The sequence below is a fragment of the Eumetopias jubatus genome, unplaced genomic scaffold, assembly GCF_037043125.1.
Source record: "Eumetopias jubatus isolate StellerSeaLion01/CBP00866 unplaced genomic scaffold, mEumJub1_p1.0 scaffold_11, whole genome shotgun sequence".
NCBI classification, from domain to species: Eukaryota; Metazoa; Chordata; class Mammalia; order Carnivora; family Otariidae; genus Eumetopias; species Eumetopias jubatus.
Window position 1 is genome coordinate 4,448,546 of NW_028274817.1, and position 17,630 is coordinate 4,466,175.

Here is a 17,630-nt window from a genome sequence, read left to right on the forward strand (position 1 = left end):
CTTTGGCATTGCGCTTTTCCTTCTTTTTCTGTCTCTGTCCGTTCAACTTTTCCTTACTGATATTCACACTTCTGTGGTCTTCTGGTTGTTGTTGTTGTTGTTAAAAAAAAAAAAAAAAAACGGGTGCCTGTGAAATAATGAAAGTCACATTAACCCCAAGAACCTGGACCATTTCGGTGAAGTCAGGTGGGTATATTCATTCAGTTAGGTCTTCCCCTCTCTAATTCCTATGAACAATAGCAAAGAAATAACTTAATTAAAGCTCAGTGAAGATTTATGAGTGGACTCTTCCCAACTTCTGCCCCTGTAGCTGGGTGAGGCCGCTTAACTAAAACATCTCTGAGAAATGCCATGAGCCATGAAGTTTCTGACTTGCATATCATTTATGATACCCCCTGGGGAGCAGGCCCAGAACCTCATAAGGTTCTCATTACAAACAGGAATGTGCCAGGGCCAGATGCACTGGGGGCTGTCAAGCTTTGCAAACTCTCCCCCCGCAAAAAACTCATAAATTTTGCAGAATATATTGCTTTTCCCTGAATTTTTATGATTATGTTCAATTTAGGGAAACTTAGCCCATACTTCATCATTTACCTGTTTTTAAGAGTTATTTGATGTCCATGAAGTTCTATGAACTTTTTGCTAATCATGTTTTTTACATCTTAAAAATATAAGCCCACATATTTCCAGTCAGCCATGAACGTAAAACCCCTCCTTTCCTCTAATTTTGGTATGCGACTGCAGGCCAAACAGATTTCAAAGCTCTCCTGTTGGACAAACTCACCTTTCTACCTTCCATTAAGGCAACAAACCTAATGAAAAATGGCAACAGTGATGGGAGTAGAAAACGTTGTCAGGTCTCAGCACGGGAATTGAATGTGGGGTGACGTTGTAAGGCTCAGACGGATGTGCCCCCCTGGAGCAACCACTACCCAATTCACGGTCCAAGGGAAAGACTCCCCAACCCCAGGGTCAAGGGTAAAGGCATGACCAGGTGGCTGGAATGAGGCACCTAGGCAAAGTTTGGGGGTCTCTTACATTTTTACTTGTTCTAGTGGATTTTAGTGATTTGTGTTCTTTCAGTAAATGTACTTCATAATAATGGACATTCCAGGTCTGAAAGTTTAACCAATCTCAAATTGGTTACCAACCAAAACTGAAATGTGTTGGCTCCTCATGTATTAACAGGGGTGTTGTCTATAAATCCTTCCATCTGCTTCACTGTAGCTGTGGTAGTTTTTTTGTTTTTGTTTTTGTTTTTTTAAGATTTTACTTTGAGAGAGAGAGAGAGAAGGAGCCAGGGGAGGGGCAGAGGGTGAGGGAGAAGCAGGCTCCCCTGCTGAGCAAGGAGCCGGATGTGGGGCTCGATCCCAGGACCCTGAGATCATGACCTGAGGGCAGATGTTTAACTGACTGAGCCACCCAGGGGCCCCTAGCTGTGGTAGTTCTTAATGCTACACCCAAATCAGAAAGACTTTCTCACACACCAGAGGCAGGGCAAGGGCTATATGGTCCGGTCTCATCTAATGAGTATGAAACAGGAGACGTAAGGATCCCTCTCCCTCCAAACATATAGGAGAGGAATAAACGACGAAGCCAGATGTAATCCTGCGCTAAATCAGATTATGAGAAGCAGACAAAATCACAGCTCTATTCAATGTGTCATTTATCCCGAGTGACTAATGCATTATTTGTATGAAATTAAAACTGAGCTTTGAGAAACTATGAAATAAATCAAATGCCCTACTTTATGTAATTTTAACAGACGGATCCCATTAGGATTCGACTATGCTTAGCTGTTGGTTAAAATCATTGACCAGTATCCTTATAAATGAATCAACTAAGGTAATACTGGCTCGGCTGTCATCATTTGCTACTAATCTACATTTAGAATTCACTTTAACTTTCCAAGCCTCTTGAAACAGGATCATCAGATTTCTATTTTTTGCTCAAAATACATGAATAACTGCAATTGTTTACAAAAGCCTGAATGGTAGAAATGTGCCACTCGTGTCAATTTTCAATGGCATTCAAGTATGCACTGGCATTTCATGTAATTTCTGGGTAAAATGCTAATTAAAATCCAAAGATAATGGTCTTCATCATTCTAGATGGGAACTTCTACCACTTGCGGTCTGAACATATGTGCACTATTACAGAACTTCAAAACGAACTGGCCAAAATGACTAATTGCAGCAAAAGGGATCTAGTTTATACATAATAGTTAACTTTTTAAAAAGTCCATTGCGGGGGTGCCTGGGTGGTACAGTCAGTTGAGCATCTGACTCTTGGTTTGGGCTCAGGTTGTGATCTCAAGGTTGTGGGATGGAGCCCCTGCATCGGACTCAGCATTCGTTGCGCAGTCTCCTTGAGTTTGTCTCTCCCTCTGCCCCTCCCCCCTGCTCTCTCTCTCTAAAATAAATAAATAAATCTTTAAAAAAAAAAGGTCCATTGCAGCTCTTGCATTTCTTTAATATTCAGGTACATTTCATTTCTGGTTATGAGACTTAATTTATTAAAGACCCAGAAGTACCTACTGTCTCTCTTCCTGGTATGTATCTTAATATCTGATTAATTGAACTACTTGGGTTTTTTATCTGCACTAAAATGTCCCAGATTTTTTCATCACCTTTTATCTGTCTGTCTTCCTTAATGTGCATTTTGTCACCTTTAATTTTGCACTGGGGAAACAATAAAAAAAATTGTTCAGAGGGTTTTTTCCAAGATGATTTTTATTTTTAATACTTTGAAGTTACCCATCAAACTATATTTTTAAGTTTTTAATTTTAATTCTTTTGAGTTACATACAGTGTACTATGAGTTTCAGGTGTACACTCTAGTGATTCAACACTTCCATACATCACCCGGTGCTCATCAGGACAAGTGCCCTCCTTAATCCCCATCACCTTGTTCACCCAGTCCCCCGCCCACCTCCCCTCTGGTGACCATCAGTTTGTTCTCTAGAGTTAAGAGTCTGTTTCTTAATTTGTCTATCTCTCTCTCTTTCTGCTTGTTTGGTTTCTTAAATTCCACATATGAATGAATAATTGTGACATTTGTCTTTCTCTGACTGGCTTTTTCACTTAGCATAATACCCTCTAGATCCATCCATGTCACTGCAAATGGCAAGATTTCATTCTTTTTGATGGCTGAGTAATATTCCATCTTCTTTATCCATCCATCCATCAGTGGACACTTGCAAATGACATATCAGATAAAGGGCTAGTATCCAAAACATACAAAGAACTTATCAAACTCAACACCCAAAATACAAAAAGTCCAGTGAAAAAATGGGCAAAAGACGTGAACAGATATTTCTCCAAAGAAGACACACAGATGGCCAACAGACACAAAAAAAGATGCTCCTCATCACCCATCAAATTCCGTTATGTCCAACTCAGACATAGCTGATTCCAATTCTGTGCAGGCAGGGGTAAAGACACCCAGCTTTTGGGGGTGCTTGTTCAGTGAGGTCACGTGTGTAAAGCACGTGACAGGATGCTCTTACCTCGACTATCGAACCATCTCATGGAACATATGGAACCTTTTCTGCACATCCTAGGGATGAAACTGAAATCTGAATCCTCCAGAGGCTTAAATAGAAAATGTGTTCAGTCTAAAAATATATGTTAGGAAAACCCAAATCCTAGGTTAGCCTCCAAAGCAAGAACTACCTTTTTTCAAAAAGAAGACAGACAAAATAAACAAACAAGGCATCTGGCTCACAAAAGTTGAAGGTGTCTGCTTCCCCCCTCCCCACTTGGTACTAGACAAAAGCCTCATCCAATGATGGCAGTAAATTAAGATATCTTTTTTTTTTTTTTTAAGTCGGCATAATTACCCTCACAGCATTACTGTAGATACTAAATGTAGACATAACTTATGGGGAAAAAAATGCTATATGTAAAAATCTAAAATCACAAAGCTGATAAGCTTAGGGATATTTGGGAGGGATTATTCACATCAGTAAAGAATTCCCCCACAGGATTCCTGGCAAGCAAGATGCTCATATAGAGCATTTAATTTATAGAATGCCAATAAGCATGCTATTTCAAGAACTCATCTATTGAAGGTAAGGCAACACACCTACCCATACCTTCCTGTCTGTCTGACCACTGTGATTTTAGCTCTTCTCTTAGACCTCATTCTTGAACCTCTGAATTATCTCTGCACACATTTGACCACAGAAAGCATTAAGCAGGTTCTGGTAGATCAACCCATTTGTTTATTCAGCAACAAGTCACCGAGCACCTACTGTGCGTCAGACAAGGTTCTAAGCACTGCCAATGCACTAGTGAATATAACAAAACAAAACAAAATGTTCTTGTCAAGTTTGAATCAAGTCCAAGTTTACAGATCAATGCAGTTCCCTGCCAAATACATTATCTGTTGCTTACATCCAAGAGGAGCAGAACACTGCAGTCTACTGCTGTCAATTATCAGGTCAGTTACATCTCCTATTTGGCTCTGGTCTCAAACCCAACCTGATCTGTAAATACCAAAGTTGCATGACAAAGGCCTCAACATGCAGGGCTTGCCACTTCTCTAGCCTCTCTCTCAGGGTACCCCCACGGGTTAGCAGGGAAGCCAAGGATTCATGTGGCCTGTGTGTTCACCGCAGCTGCAATATACTACCTGTGTGACCTTGGGCAAGTCGCTGAACCCCTATGTCTCAGTCTCCCCGCCCTGTAACACTGGGAAACCAGGTAACACAAACCAGAGCCTGTCACACAGGAAATGTTAGCTCTACTTATTATTTTCACTTTGATTTTGATTACTAGGGCTTCCCACCTACACATACTATTTTGAGACCTAGCACAGTGCCTGAATGAATCCAGTAGATGAATGATGCTGCACTCCGACTGGATCAGACACTAGGAATACAGAAATAAAAGCAGCTGTATTCCCATCCCTCAAAACAATTCAGGTATGTCACAAGTATGTTCAGGGTGTTAGGGCAACACCGAGGAGGGGAGTCTAACTCGACGGGGCTGGAGGATGTGAGTTTGGTGGGCAGAGGAGGGAGGAGGACGACAGCCAGTGGCTTCGCAGAGACACAGCTGAGATTTGAAAGATGAGACAGCCGGACAAAGAATTATTTGGTGTCCAAACAACTAATCATAAACACAGATATAAACCCCAATTAGATGGTGCCAAGGCACCAACTCACTCTTTAGGGAAAGGAAATGCAGAAGTCAAAATATTGGTACCTACCTTCCAGAAAAATGAGTTCATTATTTGTTTAAAAAGGAGAAAGAACAAAAGAAGAGATACATTTGGGTACATCTCAAGAGCCATAATACATGCTTCTTTTGAAAAGAGCTATTGTGTTAGCAATTGTGCCAATTTACAAACATTTGTTTCAATGGATTCAGGAAAACAAACTTTTGCTTGGTATTTACTTGAAGAATGTTTGCATAAATATTTCTATAATTCAGAGAGTCAAAATAGTTGTAAAGAGTTCTGCGGTTGTCCCCCCACCCCCAGCAATGGTGGCCAGCGTTAACGAGAATACTCCATCCGCGCAGTCAAACATAACTTCGGTAATCGTGTGATGAATGTGAGCTCCTGTCAAACCAGAGAACTCAGGGTCCAAAGTCATTGTTGGCTGCTCCTGGTCCTCTAAACAATCCAAATTTCTGGCTTTCCATTTGGACTGTGATAATGGTACTCAAAGAGTTTCAAGGGCCTCGATGAGGACTTTTTTTTTTTTAATCTAGCTCACATTCTCACTCTCCCTGAATTCCTATTTTACTTCCATCCATGACACACTATTTCCCCAAATCTAGTTCTACATTCTGCTGTCAACTCAGCAGGGCCAGAAGGTCTCCCCCTAAAAGGGACCACCTAGCAAAGCGCCGGGCACAGAGTAGATACACAGTGGAAACAGTTTCTCGATAGAGTTGACAAACACTGGACCAGGGCACAAAGCCTCCAGGCCCAGCCATGTCACTTACCGAGTATATGTCCTCAGGCAAGCCATTTTCCCCAACCTGGGCCTCAGTTTCCTCATCTGTACAATGAGGAGGCTTGACCACATGATTCTGAAGGGCCCTCCAGTCTTTAAGGACCAGGTTTGAGGGACTGAATCAACTCTACACCCCGGAGCCAAGCCTTTGGCCAGCAAATAAATAATGGCTAATTGATGAGACCTCGCCATGATTCCATGGCACTTCATCAGAAACATCCATCATGCTGGAATTTAATTTAGTTACTGTGGCTGTGCCGACCTGGCAGGCAAACCACCAGTCCCTTTGGAAAATTAACTTATTTAAAAAATTAGTTGACTGACATCCTGAAAGGAGAAGTAAAGCCTCTGTGAATGCATTTTTCAGTGGTCACTAGATAACCAGGTCATCATGTACATATTGCCACAATCAGAAGGTTGAACGGACTCTGTAACACGCTCCTTCTGGCTGGTTGGTTTGATCAAACCATGCTAGAGACCCAAAGACCAAGAAGACTTTGGACTCCTAAGAAACTTCTTCCTCCAGACACTGCAGCTACAGCATCCCTACAAGGTAAGTAGGGTTTTGCCTTTTTATTAATATAAAAAGAAACCATTTCAATGCCCTTTCCAGGAGATATGTTGCCTATAGAACCCAAAATTCGAACTCCAGGCATACAGTTCAATCAAGGCCACCAAGTGAACCAGTATCTGCTACTGAGATCTGGTTTCCACTGAAGATGACAGATAATACAGAGAACTCTTATTTGGAAAAGCAACAAAACAAATCATTCTTCATAGGACGGAAGTAATGTGGGGTTTTTTCCCCCTTTTTTTCCCCAGCAAAAGGAACGTTGAAAAAATAAACAGATGAGTGATTTTGAGTTTGTAATGAAAGCCAAACCTGTTTCCTTAGCTTATTTCCCAATGTGTGGCTTTTATACCTTCATATACAGCACATGCCTATTGAAGAACCAAATCAAAGATTACTTTAAATCACTGGCTGATTTTCTTTTTCAAATGAAGCAAAATGCACAGGTATATAAAAAAAATAGCATTCCATAAACCGAGTAATCCATAATCAAAATCAGATTCTAGCTGTAGAGCTATTGTCAGCCCTGCTTAAATCATGCCATTTTATTTAAGCGCTCAGATAATTTTTCTCAGCTCAGTAAGTAGGTGGATGTTAGCAGCTAAGGTCATCAAAAAGATTTACTTTAAAATAAATTCAACAATTCAGAGCATCGCCCTCTCCACAGCGTAAAGTGTGCCTTGCTTTGAACATGCATATAAAATTTCATTAAAGTGCAACATAAAAGTTTTACATTAGAGGAACCTAGTGCTGGACCTTTGTTTAACAGTCATGATAATTTATGGCGTTGATCTGCTACAGTTAAGTAGAAAAACAGCCTTCTCGTGATGAAATACAAGTCACGAAGGCCGAAACTCAAGGAAAGCTAGAGGAATCCCAACCTCCGACCATTCAATTCCTTCAGATTTTTGTCACACATTCTTCTTTAACGTTCTCCGTACAGACTGAGACACAATACTAGTCTGCTAACTCCTGTGCTCTGTGCCCTAAAAGTTGGGTTTTTTGGTTCTATACATATCTTGGAACTCACAGAAATTCTATTTTTTTCAATCACACCAACAAATAACAAGGGTTTTAAATTTTGCCTCTTCCTTGTAAGCTTCTTTAGCAACTGTTTTTCTTCCTCATTACATTCTGCAAAAGAGACCAGACTGGCTAGGAGACCTTCAAAAGGATTACAGACAATTAAAACACTATCAAAGAGGCAGAGGGCCAGTACTATCACCAGGATTTACTGAGCAACTATCTTTGGAAAGATACAAGCATTTGCATAGGGCCCTCTGAGCTGATGGGCTCTAACATCAATCAACAGATGTTTATTGAGCACCTGTAATGGGAAAGGCACTGTGCTAGATGATGCAAGAGGGTGATACACCATTCCCTAGAAAGCACTGTGGATATTTAAACATAAACGACTTAACGCAACACCAGTAACGCAGTGAAAAGAGCAATAAACACAAATCCTAAGACCATCCACTCACTGGGTCGACTTAGGCAAGTCATTAAACCTCTCTGAACTTCAGTTTTCTCATCTATAAAACGCAGTCAATAATATCGGTCCTGGCAAACCCACAAGGTTATTGTGAGGATCAAATCAAAGAACAGATGTGGTAAGTTACAAAGCTTTGGAAAGAAATGTTATCCACCTTGGGCTCCCAGCTTTGAGGCTCCAAATCACCCAAATATACCATGGTCTTCTTTATGTTCAAGTATCAGATCTTCAAAACGAAGGCATTCAAATTTAAATGGACAGTTCCCAAGGACTTATATATGTATATAAAAGAGGCAAAGTTATATGTGTGTGTGTGTGTGTGTGTGTGTGTGTGTGTATGTATTCACATGTTTTCATTAAAGGGGTATCCACCAAAGAAGTGCTAAGAGATTATTATCAGCACATAAACTGTTCCTTTTTTATTTAAAAGAAAAAAGCAGAGTTCCATGGCTAGTCAATTACATGCTAATTCCAGATTGTTTTTTACACAAGTACGATCTACACAATCCAATCCATTTGTTTCAGTGACAGTTAAATGCTCAGACCCATACAATAACAATAAATAATAGGCAATGAGATTTTGGGGAAAGACACCTGACCTGGAAATTGGGAGATGTGGATTTCTGACCTAGCTCTACTACTAACCAGGTTGTATGAACTTAAGTGAGTCAAACAACCTCTCTAGGGCTGTTTGCTCATCTGTAAAATGGGAATAACACCTGCACACCCTAATTTATAAGGACCAAATGACATGCCATACGGGAAAGTATTCCACATGTTGAAAAGGCTCCAACAGAATGTCAGTTGTCAATGGTGTGGGCTCTGGGGTCAACTCCATCTCAGGTAGAACCTGGACTGCATCACCAACGCTAGTGATCCCGTTACTTCATCTGTAAAATAGAGAGCCTAACAGTTCCTGTCTCATAAACTATGTCTGAAGGATAAAGTGAGACTGACTATTTAAAGCACTCGGTGATGCCTGGGGTACAGAGTAAATACTCAAATAATAGTAGCAATGGTGGTGATGCATTCTAGAATACACAGGTGAAACACACACACACACACACACACACACACACACACACACACACTGTTAAAAAGGTTTTCTCAAGTTGTGGTCTCAAGTTCTTTAATCAGCAACACATTCCTGCCCATTATCAGTAAACAAGTTCTTAAAATCTCTCCTTCTTTATCCCACAACAATCAGAAAAAGAAAGACAAAATTAAAAGTGAAAAATGTTGTCACTGGACCAATTGTTTTGTCTACATGACAGGCTAATCGAGTATGTGGCAGTTTCACTTTCTGAGGTATGAGCTACGAGCTCACCAGGCTACAGCTTCTAGATGGTTCCAGAGATGGCCATTTTATTGGACCTTTATGATTCTGAAATTATGTTAAATGTGTACAAATTTTGCATGCAAGAAATAGTCTTAGCTAAGAATAATGGGCATGAAATAAAGGTTCAGCACATTAAAGCCATTTCTATTCAACAATAATTAGCATGTTTAAATACAATACAATTTTTATCCATCTACAAAATGCTTAAATGTTTGGAATCTCGTTTATGTCTATAATGACAGATTCATTTTTGAGGCAGTCATTTTCAATCTTGATTTGTATATTTTAAAGTTGTTAAATGCTTGACTGAATCATTAGCAAAACAATTCATGTATCATTAAACTGATTTCTAACATGAGATCATTTTCTTTCTTGTCCAATAGATGTGCCTTTTTAAGATTTACAGAGATAGCTTTTATTCTTGTAGGGGGGGGTTGCAAGGGGGCGGGTGGGGGAATTGTAGAGGAGATCTTATCACACTAGCTAATTTCACCGCCTCCCTCTAGCCTCCCCAGACACTCCCTTAAGAGACTCAACCCCACAAGGTTCGCTGAATGAATGCTGGAGCACACTGGCAAATGCATACCTTAGGTACTAGCAAAGAAAACAGAACACATGGAAGGCAAACGGAGGGCAAGGGGGAAAGAGAAATGGATGCAGGTAGAGAATGAGAAATCCTGGCAACCTGTAGGCCTTAGTCAAAACAAACTGCTGCCTCCGCGTTCCTGCTACCCCACCTACCCCAAGGCTGGTACACACTGTGTTCTCTCTCTCTCTCTCCCCCCAACACCGTCCCATCCATAACCAGGTCTGGGCCACTCTTGCTCAGGATTGCAGCTACAGAGGCCTCGCCCGAGGCCAGGCTGCTGCAGTGCATGGGCCATGCCCGGCTGCATCTGAAACAGTTCACTTTTGTCTGGAGAAGCAGGGTCTCCCCCTCCCCCGCGCGGTGGAGACAAACTGGGGAAAGCAGGGGCTGCTGGGGCAGGCCCCTGGGGGCTGCCTCCCCCCCCCCGCCCCCCTCCCCCCCCCAGGGGAAGAAGCCTGGCCTGCACATGGCCCCTTCCCAGCCTTGACAGCCCCAAGCAGACCTTTGAACTTTCTATTTATATAACAGTTTAGTGAGTTTAAGTCTCTTCCTGTAGAACTGCCCGTGTGCAAGCTCGCCTCTAATGAGGCTACTTGTGAGACATCACTTAGAAACTACAAACGATTGCTGCCGGGCTTGGGGCTTCCCAGTGAGGAGTCAGCCACAGTCACCACTGCTTCGCCACCATTTTCACTAGACTTTTCTGCAGTTTGATTTTGCTGTCATGGTGGTTTGCTTTTCATTTTTGATGTTTAAGGTTGTGTCCCTTTCTGTATCTGCCTGTCCTTCTTTCTTGCTATTTTTTTTAATAGTGAAAGGAAGACAAGCATCCCCACAAAGGACCTTGGCCTGTCACAAAGCGATACCTAATCAATACGGCGGGGGGGGGGGGGTGGTATTTGCTCATAGGACTGACACTTGGTAGGCCCTCTGATTTTGCTTTTATACCCTCTTAAATGGGGATTAATGACATCCCCACTGGTGGTAAACAAGCCTAAATCTAGCCACAGGATTTCCAGATACCTCAAGAATTCATTTACTGGCTTACCACAGGCAAATCTATAGAATGATTTAAACAATCACCTTCCATTTTTGTTCTTTATCTTTTTTCATTTTCTTTAAGAGCAATGGTGTCTTTGGCGCACATAGACATCTGCACCTTCCTCTTCTTTCACAGAATGGTTCATATTAAATTTATACTCAGGTGAACATTGCTCCTTCAGCCAAGAATCTTAAAGAACTTGTGCTTTGGCCCTTTCATCGAGTCCAGAGCATGACCCATTAGGATACTTGTGCAGTGCGTGAAATCCAGGGGTATGTTCCTTTAGGCATTGAGGGCTCCCAGACCCAGCACGGAAGCACATTGCAGCGTCATTCATAACCCCATCCTTCCCATTTGCATTCATCCTGACAAATGTGTGTTTATAAATGCGCACGGACTTCTTGTTTACTCTAGTAGAGTGTTTGCAAATAACACATATGCCTGTGTATGTAAAGTCTTCCTTCATTAAGTCTAGGTAAATGAGTTTCTTTTTTAGCTGGCCTGATCCATTTGTTGTCAGACATCTAGGGTTGTGATACACATAGCTCAGAGTTTTCTGTTCCACAAGTGAATGTTGAGAAAAGATCCAATGTAAATGAGACCCTTAACTTGACTGGCGCCTTTTTCCTCCTTGGACCTCCTGGAGGGGTGGGCAGGGAGTGGATGCCAGCACTCTAAGCAGCTACTTACTCCCCAGGAAGGGAAGTGAACATGTAATGAACATGTAATTGACATGCTCTAGATGGCCACAGAGTTTGGAAAGGTACAGATTTCCATTCAAGGCACTATCAAGCTTTTTAGTTCATCCACTATTGTCACATTTATGTTCCCTGTTTTTCTGGGGTAGGGTGAAAACAGATGCACAGACCTCATTACAAATGTTTACACACAGATTCATAAGGAAGTTTGCCCCTCACAATCACACAGTAAGAAGGAGAAATTTTCCTGGAACATGTGCACAGAAAGAAAAGGCCCGCTTATTTATGCAGATGTATTACATTAATTCATCCATATTTCACATCATATCCACAGAGTGTCCAAGTGTGCATGTTTCTTAAATGATGTGGCATAGTCACAGAACTAGAGGAAAAAAGGTTTTGGATTTTCCTTAAGAAAAGAAAAAATAGTCCCCAAATGGGGGGGGGAGGAGAACCTGTCTTTCTGAAAAAAGAAATCAAAAATATACAACTGCATGTTTCTAAGATTAAACTGAAGTTAATATAATAAACACGATTTTTAAAACCTAGTACCTCGGATATGTTTAACATTTGAACTACACCCACAAAATCAATTATAACAACCTCTGTTAAATTAACGATGTTACCCACACCATATATTAGGCAAATTGTATGCAAATAGTAATGCTGTGGTTATCAGTTGTCTGCAAAATAAATTAATGAAGCAGAGTAAAGGCTGTGTGCAGGAGCATAATATCTAATTGAGAAGTAATTTTATTGTGATCTTTACTTTTAAATAACATCATGGTTATTGAAAATTGTAACAATGTTTCTCTGCAGGGCTGATAAAACCCTGCATGGTATCAAAAATGCCTTACAGATTAATACTGATACAGTGTAATTTGTGGCTTCAAGGATTTACCCGGAATTGCTGTAAAATAAAATGTATTTAAGTTCTGATTATCTTGGATTTGCAACTAGAAGAGTCACGATTGGCATAATGAAGCTATTGGCTAAGAGTATGACCCTTTTCTAAAGAAGGAAATTGCCTAAAATATCACATCAGCAAGGGAAATCCTTGTAAAAATACACAGCATTCATAGCCAACGGCTGCTAGCAGTTTAACATTGCAGAAGATTTCGCACAATCGGTAGGTATTGTAGATTATCCTAACTACATTTAAAAAGGCAATAACCAAGGATGCAATTCTAAATCGCTGCAGCCGCATCCTCCCCTGGTCTCATTCCACAGGCTGGGGGGGGGGGGCAATTGATATGTTAAAATGTTGTGACGGATTAAGAATAATAACGCCTGTGGCAGAAGATGGAGTTTTTAAAAAAGTTAATAGATATGTATATCACTATTTATGCACACGCGCGCTCACAGCATGCAGTGAGTAACAACTTTCAGGCTCCCCGGTCACCTCTGCACCATCTTTCAAAACGCTCTCAGCGACAAGTTTACGTATTTTGGGAAAAGCTGACTAAACCTTTGAATCCGAGCTGGGTGCCCATTACACAAACCTGCGGCTGCCTCCCAGTGGGGGCGGACAGTGGTCCAGCCGGTAATTAAATGTGCATAGACGTTGGAGCAGCAGACTTCGGGGGGCCAACTTCAAAAACCCTCAGTCTTGAAAGCCAACGCCGAAGTCGGCCCGGACCCGAGGTCCCCCGCTCGGTGGCCCCCGAAGCCACCAGGCGCCCGAGAGCGGGGAACTTGGGCTGAGCGAGTGGAAGGGAAGGTGTGCGCGCGGCGCGGGTAAGGAGGTGGCGGCGGCGGGGGAGGTGGCCGCAGAGGAAGCGGAGGCCGGCGGCACCTTGCCGCCGCCTGACCCCGCGGCCGGCGGCCGGCGCTGGACACCTGGAAAGTTGAAGCATTTGGGGCGGGCAGGATCCGGTGTGCGGGGAGACCGGCCGGGCCGGCGGTGCGCAGAGAAAATCCCCGCGGAGGTCGTGCGGCTCAGCCCGCAGGCGGCACGGGCTCCGATTTGGGCCAAAGGCAACTCTTTGGACTTGGAGTGCCAAGCGACGCGTTCGGAACCCTCATCCTACCCTCTGCCCGCACCTCTCCCCCCTCCCCCACCCACCGGGGCACCCGACCGCGGAGTCGCGGCGGCGGGGCCAGAGGTGGCTGAGATCAAGTGGGAGGGCGTCTGGGGCGCCCCCACCACAGCCCCAGCTTCCCTTAACAAAGGCGAAAAGCCCAGCCCCAGCCGGGGGACCTGCGTAGCAAGGAGAAGGCAAAATTTAACACCTACCACTGCTGCTCCAAGTCCCAGTCCCTGAAAAAGTCGAATAGATCCATAGCGGCCGGGCGGCGGCGGCGGCGGCGGCGGCGGCGGCGGCGGCGGCGGCGGGCGGGCGTCCGTCCCTGCTCCCCGCGGGTCGGCGCGGCTCTCGGCGCGGCTGGCTCGCTGCTCTCGGCGGCCCGGCTCTCCGGCCCTCCCGCCCGGCTAAAAGTGCCCAGGCCGCATCGGAGGCGGCGGCGGGCGCCGGGGGTGCCGGGTCCTGCGCTCCGGAGCGGCGGCGGCGGTGGCACGGGGCGGGCAAGTGCCCGGCCGCCCGCTCGGGTCCGCTCGCTCCGCGGCTGCCCGCGCGCCCAGCGCCCCGACGCTGCGGCGGCAGGCGCTGGGGGCTCGGGCCGGCGGGGCCGCCCGCCTGGCGGGCTGCGGGCCGGCGGCGGCGGCGGCGGCGGGGGGGGGCGGCCGGGGCGGCAGCGGCAGCGGCGGCGGCAGCGGCGCGGCGCGGCAGCCGAGGCGGCAGCGGCGGCGGCAGCGGCGGCGGCGGCGGCTGCACAGGCGGCGGCGGCGGCGGCGGCGGCGGCCGCGGCAGCATCACACACTTACACACTCACAGGGGGCGGAGCCTGGGCAGCCCGAAGCCGCGACATGGAGCCTGCACGTTATCGGCCCCGGATCTGGCAGGGGCTCGCCGCGCCCGCCTGCGCCGCTCCGGACCCCCCCTCTGTCAAAATCAGCTGGTGGGAGCGGCCGCAGAGCCGGGGACAGGGGCCCGAACCCGAGGGGCAGCTGCAGGGATGCGGGCGGGGGGCTCGGACCCAGGCTCCGAGAAGGGGACCCCCCCTCTCTGAACCCCCTCCCACTCCCACCAGGGGAGTTACTGTTTGGAACCAGAAAAGAGCGCACTAACTGCTGCGGGGATCGAGGTCGACCCCGCACTGCCCAGGGAGTCTCCTCCGGCTCCGGAGCACTGAAGCAAACTTTGGCGGGCCCGAGCATCCCTCGAGCCCGCAGCGCAGAGCACGCGGGGCCGGGAAGGAGAAGGCGGTCACCTTCACCGTCCCCGCGGCACCGCGTGCCCGCACCCAGGCCCGCCAGGCATGCCGCAGTGCCGTGCCCGGCTGCGGGGCGCGGCGCGCACCTAGTAGGTCCGCGACCTGCAGGCCCCGGATTCCGTGGGCTGCGAGGCGAGGCAGTAGCCACTGTCCCTGTGTGAACTATGGGTTCGGGATTAGGACGCTGGGAAAGTCGGCTGCACTATCACCTTCCCCGCACAGCCGCCACGTGCCTGGGGCCAGTGACTTCTGCTCTTTCCTCCTCTGGAAGATGGGAAAGCCACGGGGTACGTGCCCACTGGCCCACCCACCGGCTGCCTGTCTCCCTTCTGGCGGGAGAATCTGCTCTCTCCACGTGCAGCCTCATCCTTCCCTTCAACCTCCAATGCTGGTCCAGGACAGGGTGCATCCCTTTAGCCAATGCGCTCAGGGAAGGCTTCCTGGCCTCCGAAGGGAGAAGGGGCGTCAGAAGGGGCGGGACCCGGTTCTGGCATTTCAGGAGCAGTTGTACTCTGGAGTCCCAGACATCTGGCTCGCCTTCTTCAGGTTATTATACAGAGGGGATCGTATTGGCACATTATTGAAATCCGAAGGCTAGGACTCTTAGGAAGAGCGGTAGACTGAGCTTTGACAGAGCAGAGTGCCTGTTCTGATCCTATCTGTGTGACTCTGAGCAAAGTCTCTTCCCCAAGGCTCATTTTCTTCATCCCTAAAAAGAGAGACTTGATCCAGCTGCCATCTGGCTCTTGCCACTCTGGCCATTCTCCTTCCTGTTCTCTAATACCATCTCATATTCTCAAAATCGTCCAAATAGCTCTGCTTTACTTTTTTTTTTTTTTTTTTTTTTTCCAGGAGAAACGGAGGCACTGAGACTGGGTACTTTGCTCAAGGTGTCACGTTTCTTCTCGAGGGGAAACTAGACAGGAACCTAGAATCAGGGAAGCCCATTTGCGACTAAATGAAGTAGAAGGTGCTACAGCTTCAAGAAGTGGCTGCCTTCAGAATCTGAACTTGAAGGGGCCCAGAGTCTCACCTCTTCTGCAATCTTTGTATGAGAAAAGAGCACCCAGTGAGGCTTTGCTCTAATGCTTCCTTATTTTGCATAAAACCAAGTTCTTAACAAATATTGGTTGACTGCAAATCAACCAACAGAGCAGTCAAGGGAAGACTGCATTTCCAATTGCCTTATCAGTTTGGCTTCTTGTAAACTCCTATGGTCAAAGCCTCCACCGCAGAAGAGCTATTGGCAAAAGTGGTGCAGGGGATTTTCAAATGATCTCTGTGGCTTGTTGATTCGTTGGCGTTCCAGTTTTCAGCCCTCACCCATGAGCCCTTGAGGTGGCAGGGACCGCCCTGCTCCGATTTGTGGCCCCCAACCTTTGTGCCCTCAGTAAATGATTCTCAAATGGGATTTGATGGCTAATAATGATTGTTGCCAGGGCTAGTGCTTGATCTGCTAGAAAATCCTTAGAGGAAAACCAGAACATCCACAATTAACATTTAAATGTGGTGATTATGGTCACTTTGTATTCACTTTTCTCACCAGATTATATTGACTGTGTGGAAAGACAAAAAAATAATAATAATAATACTGTGCTGGGTAAATAAATTTCCAACAAAAATCAAGCTGCTCCTTTAAGAATCCCAGACCCCCATCACCCCACTGGTGCACTTTCTTCCCAATCAGCAGGAGGACCAAGCAGAAGCAGAAGGAGCCAGCGAGAGGCAGCCCTCGGAACAGAAGCGCCTGCGGGAAGGAGAGAAGAGACAAGTGGTGCCTGCTGCTTTCTCTTCCCGAGAGCAAAACCAGGAGGGAAGGCTGGGCTGGGCAGAAGGGACTGGCACTCCCAGCCACCCTCCTGGAACAGGGAGGATGCTGAGAGAGGCAGCATCAAAAGGGGCCGGCCAGCCTGCCCAGGCCCAGCACTCAGCACGCAGTGTCAGCCTCAGCTTCCAGGCAGGGTAGCAGCCTTGCCTGCCTTCTCTCTTCCTCCTCCTCCTGACCATCTCGGGCTCTGATGGGGCCCCAGAGCCTTAGAACCGAGCTCTTTAATAGACCTTCAGATGTGTCTCCAAGCCAAGCCTCCTCCAGCACGCAAGCGGGAGGAGATGGAAAGCAGGTTACAGGGAGGGCAGTAGCAATAGAAAGTACAAAATCAGAGCCAACTGGGGCTGTCCTGCCGGCAGCTCAGCCGTCTAGTCCCTTGGGTCAGGTTGCTGTCCTCCCATTCCACTCCCTGGGGTACCTCAGCCAAGGTGGAAGATTCCTCTGCGCCAGGCTGTTGTCCTGGCTTTGCCTGGCAAAGCCCCTCTCTGATCTGGCTACAAAGCTCGGAGTTGGGAGTTCGGCTCAACTTCCAGAAGTCGCAGCCTCTCCCCTCGGGCCCTCCCCTCTCTGTTGGCTTCTCCCACTCGCTCTGACTGGGCCCCCTGCACACCTCACCAATCCCCCATATTCAGAAACCCTGACCCCAAGAACCTCCTGGGAGGACCACTACAAAGCCAGACTTCATGACCCAAGGAGACTCGATGGGTCTTTATCTCTTGAGGTAAAACCAGAAATCATTTTTTAAGAGGCTTGATTGTATAGAAATGCTGATTCTCTGACTTTCTAAAGTGAGATTTTTGACTTGAATTACTTCTAAACGAGTTTAATTT

The 17,630-nt window shown here is 46.1% G+C and overlaps 1 protein-coding gene across 3 annotated transcripts in view; it reads right to left on the reverse strand.

The window, feature by feature from the left end:
- The window catches only part of AFF2 (ALF transcription elongation factor 2), a 456,177-nt gene extending 442,151 nt beyond the window's left edge, over positions 1-14,026 (reverse strand). For 2 of the 3 annotated variants that reach the window (XR_003607226.2, XM_088028620.1), the window contains exon 1: positions 13,936-14,006. Coding sequence is in view for 2 of the 3 variants with exons in the window: in XM_088028620.1 (XP_087884746.1) it covers positions 13,936-13,982 (47 nt within the window). In the remaining variant the exon portion in view is untranslated. Of the gene's footprint in view, positions 1-13,935 lie in introns of all 3 variants that reach the window. The other variant, XM_088028621.1, reaches the window with a different exon arrangement.
- Between the last annotated feature and the right edge of the window lie 3,604 nt (positions 14,027-17,630).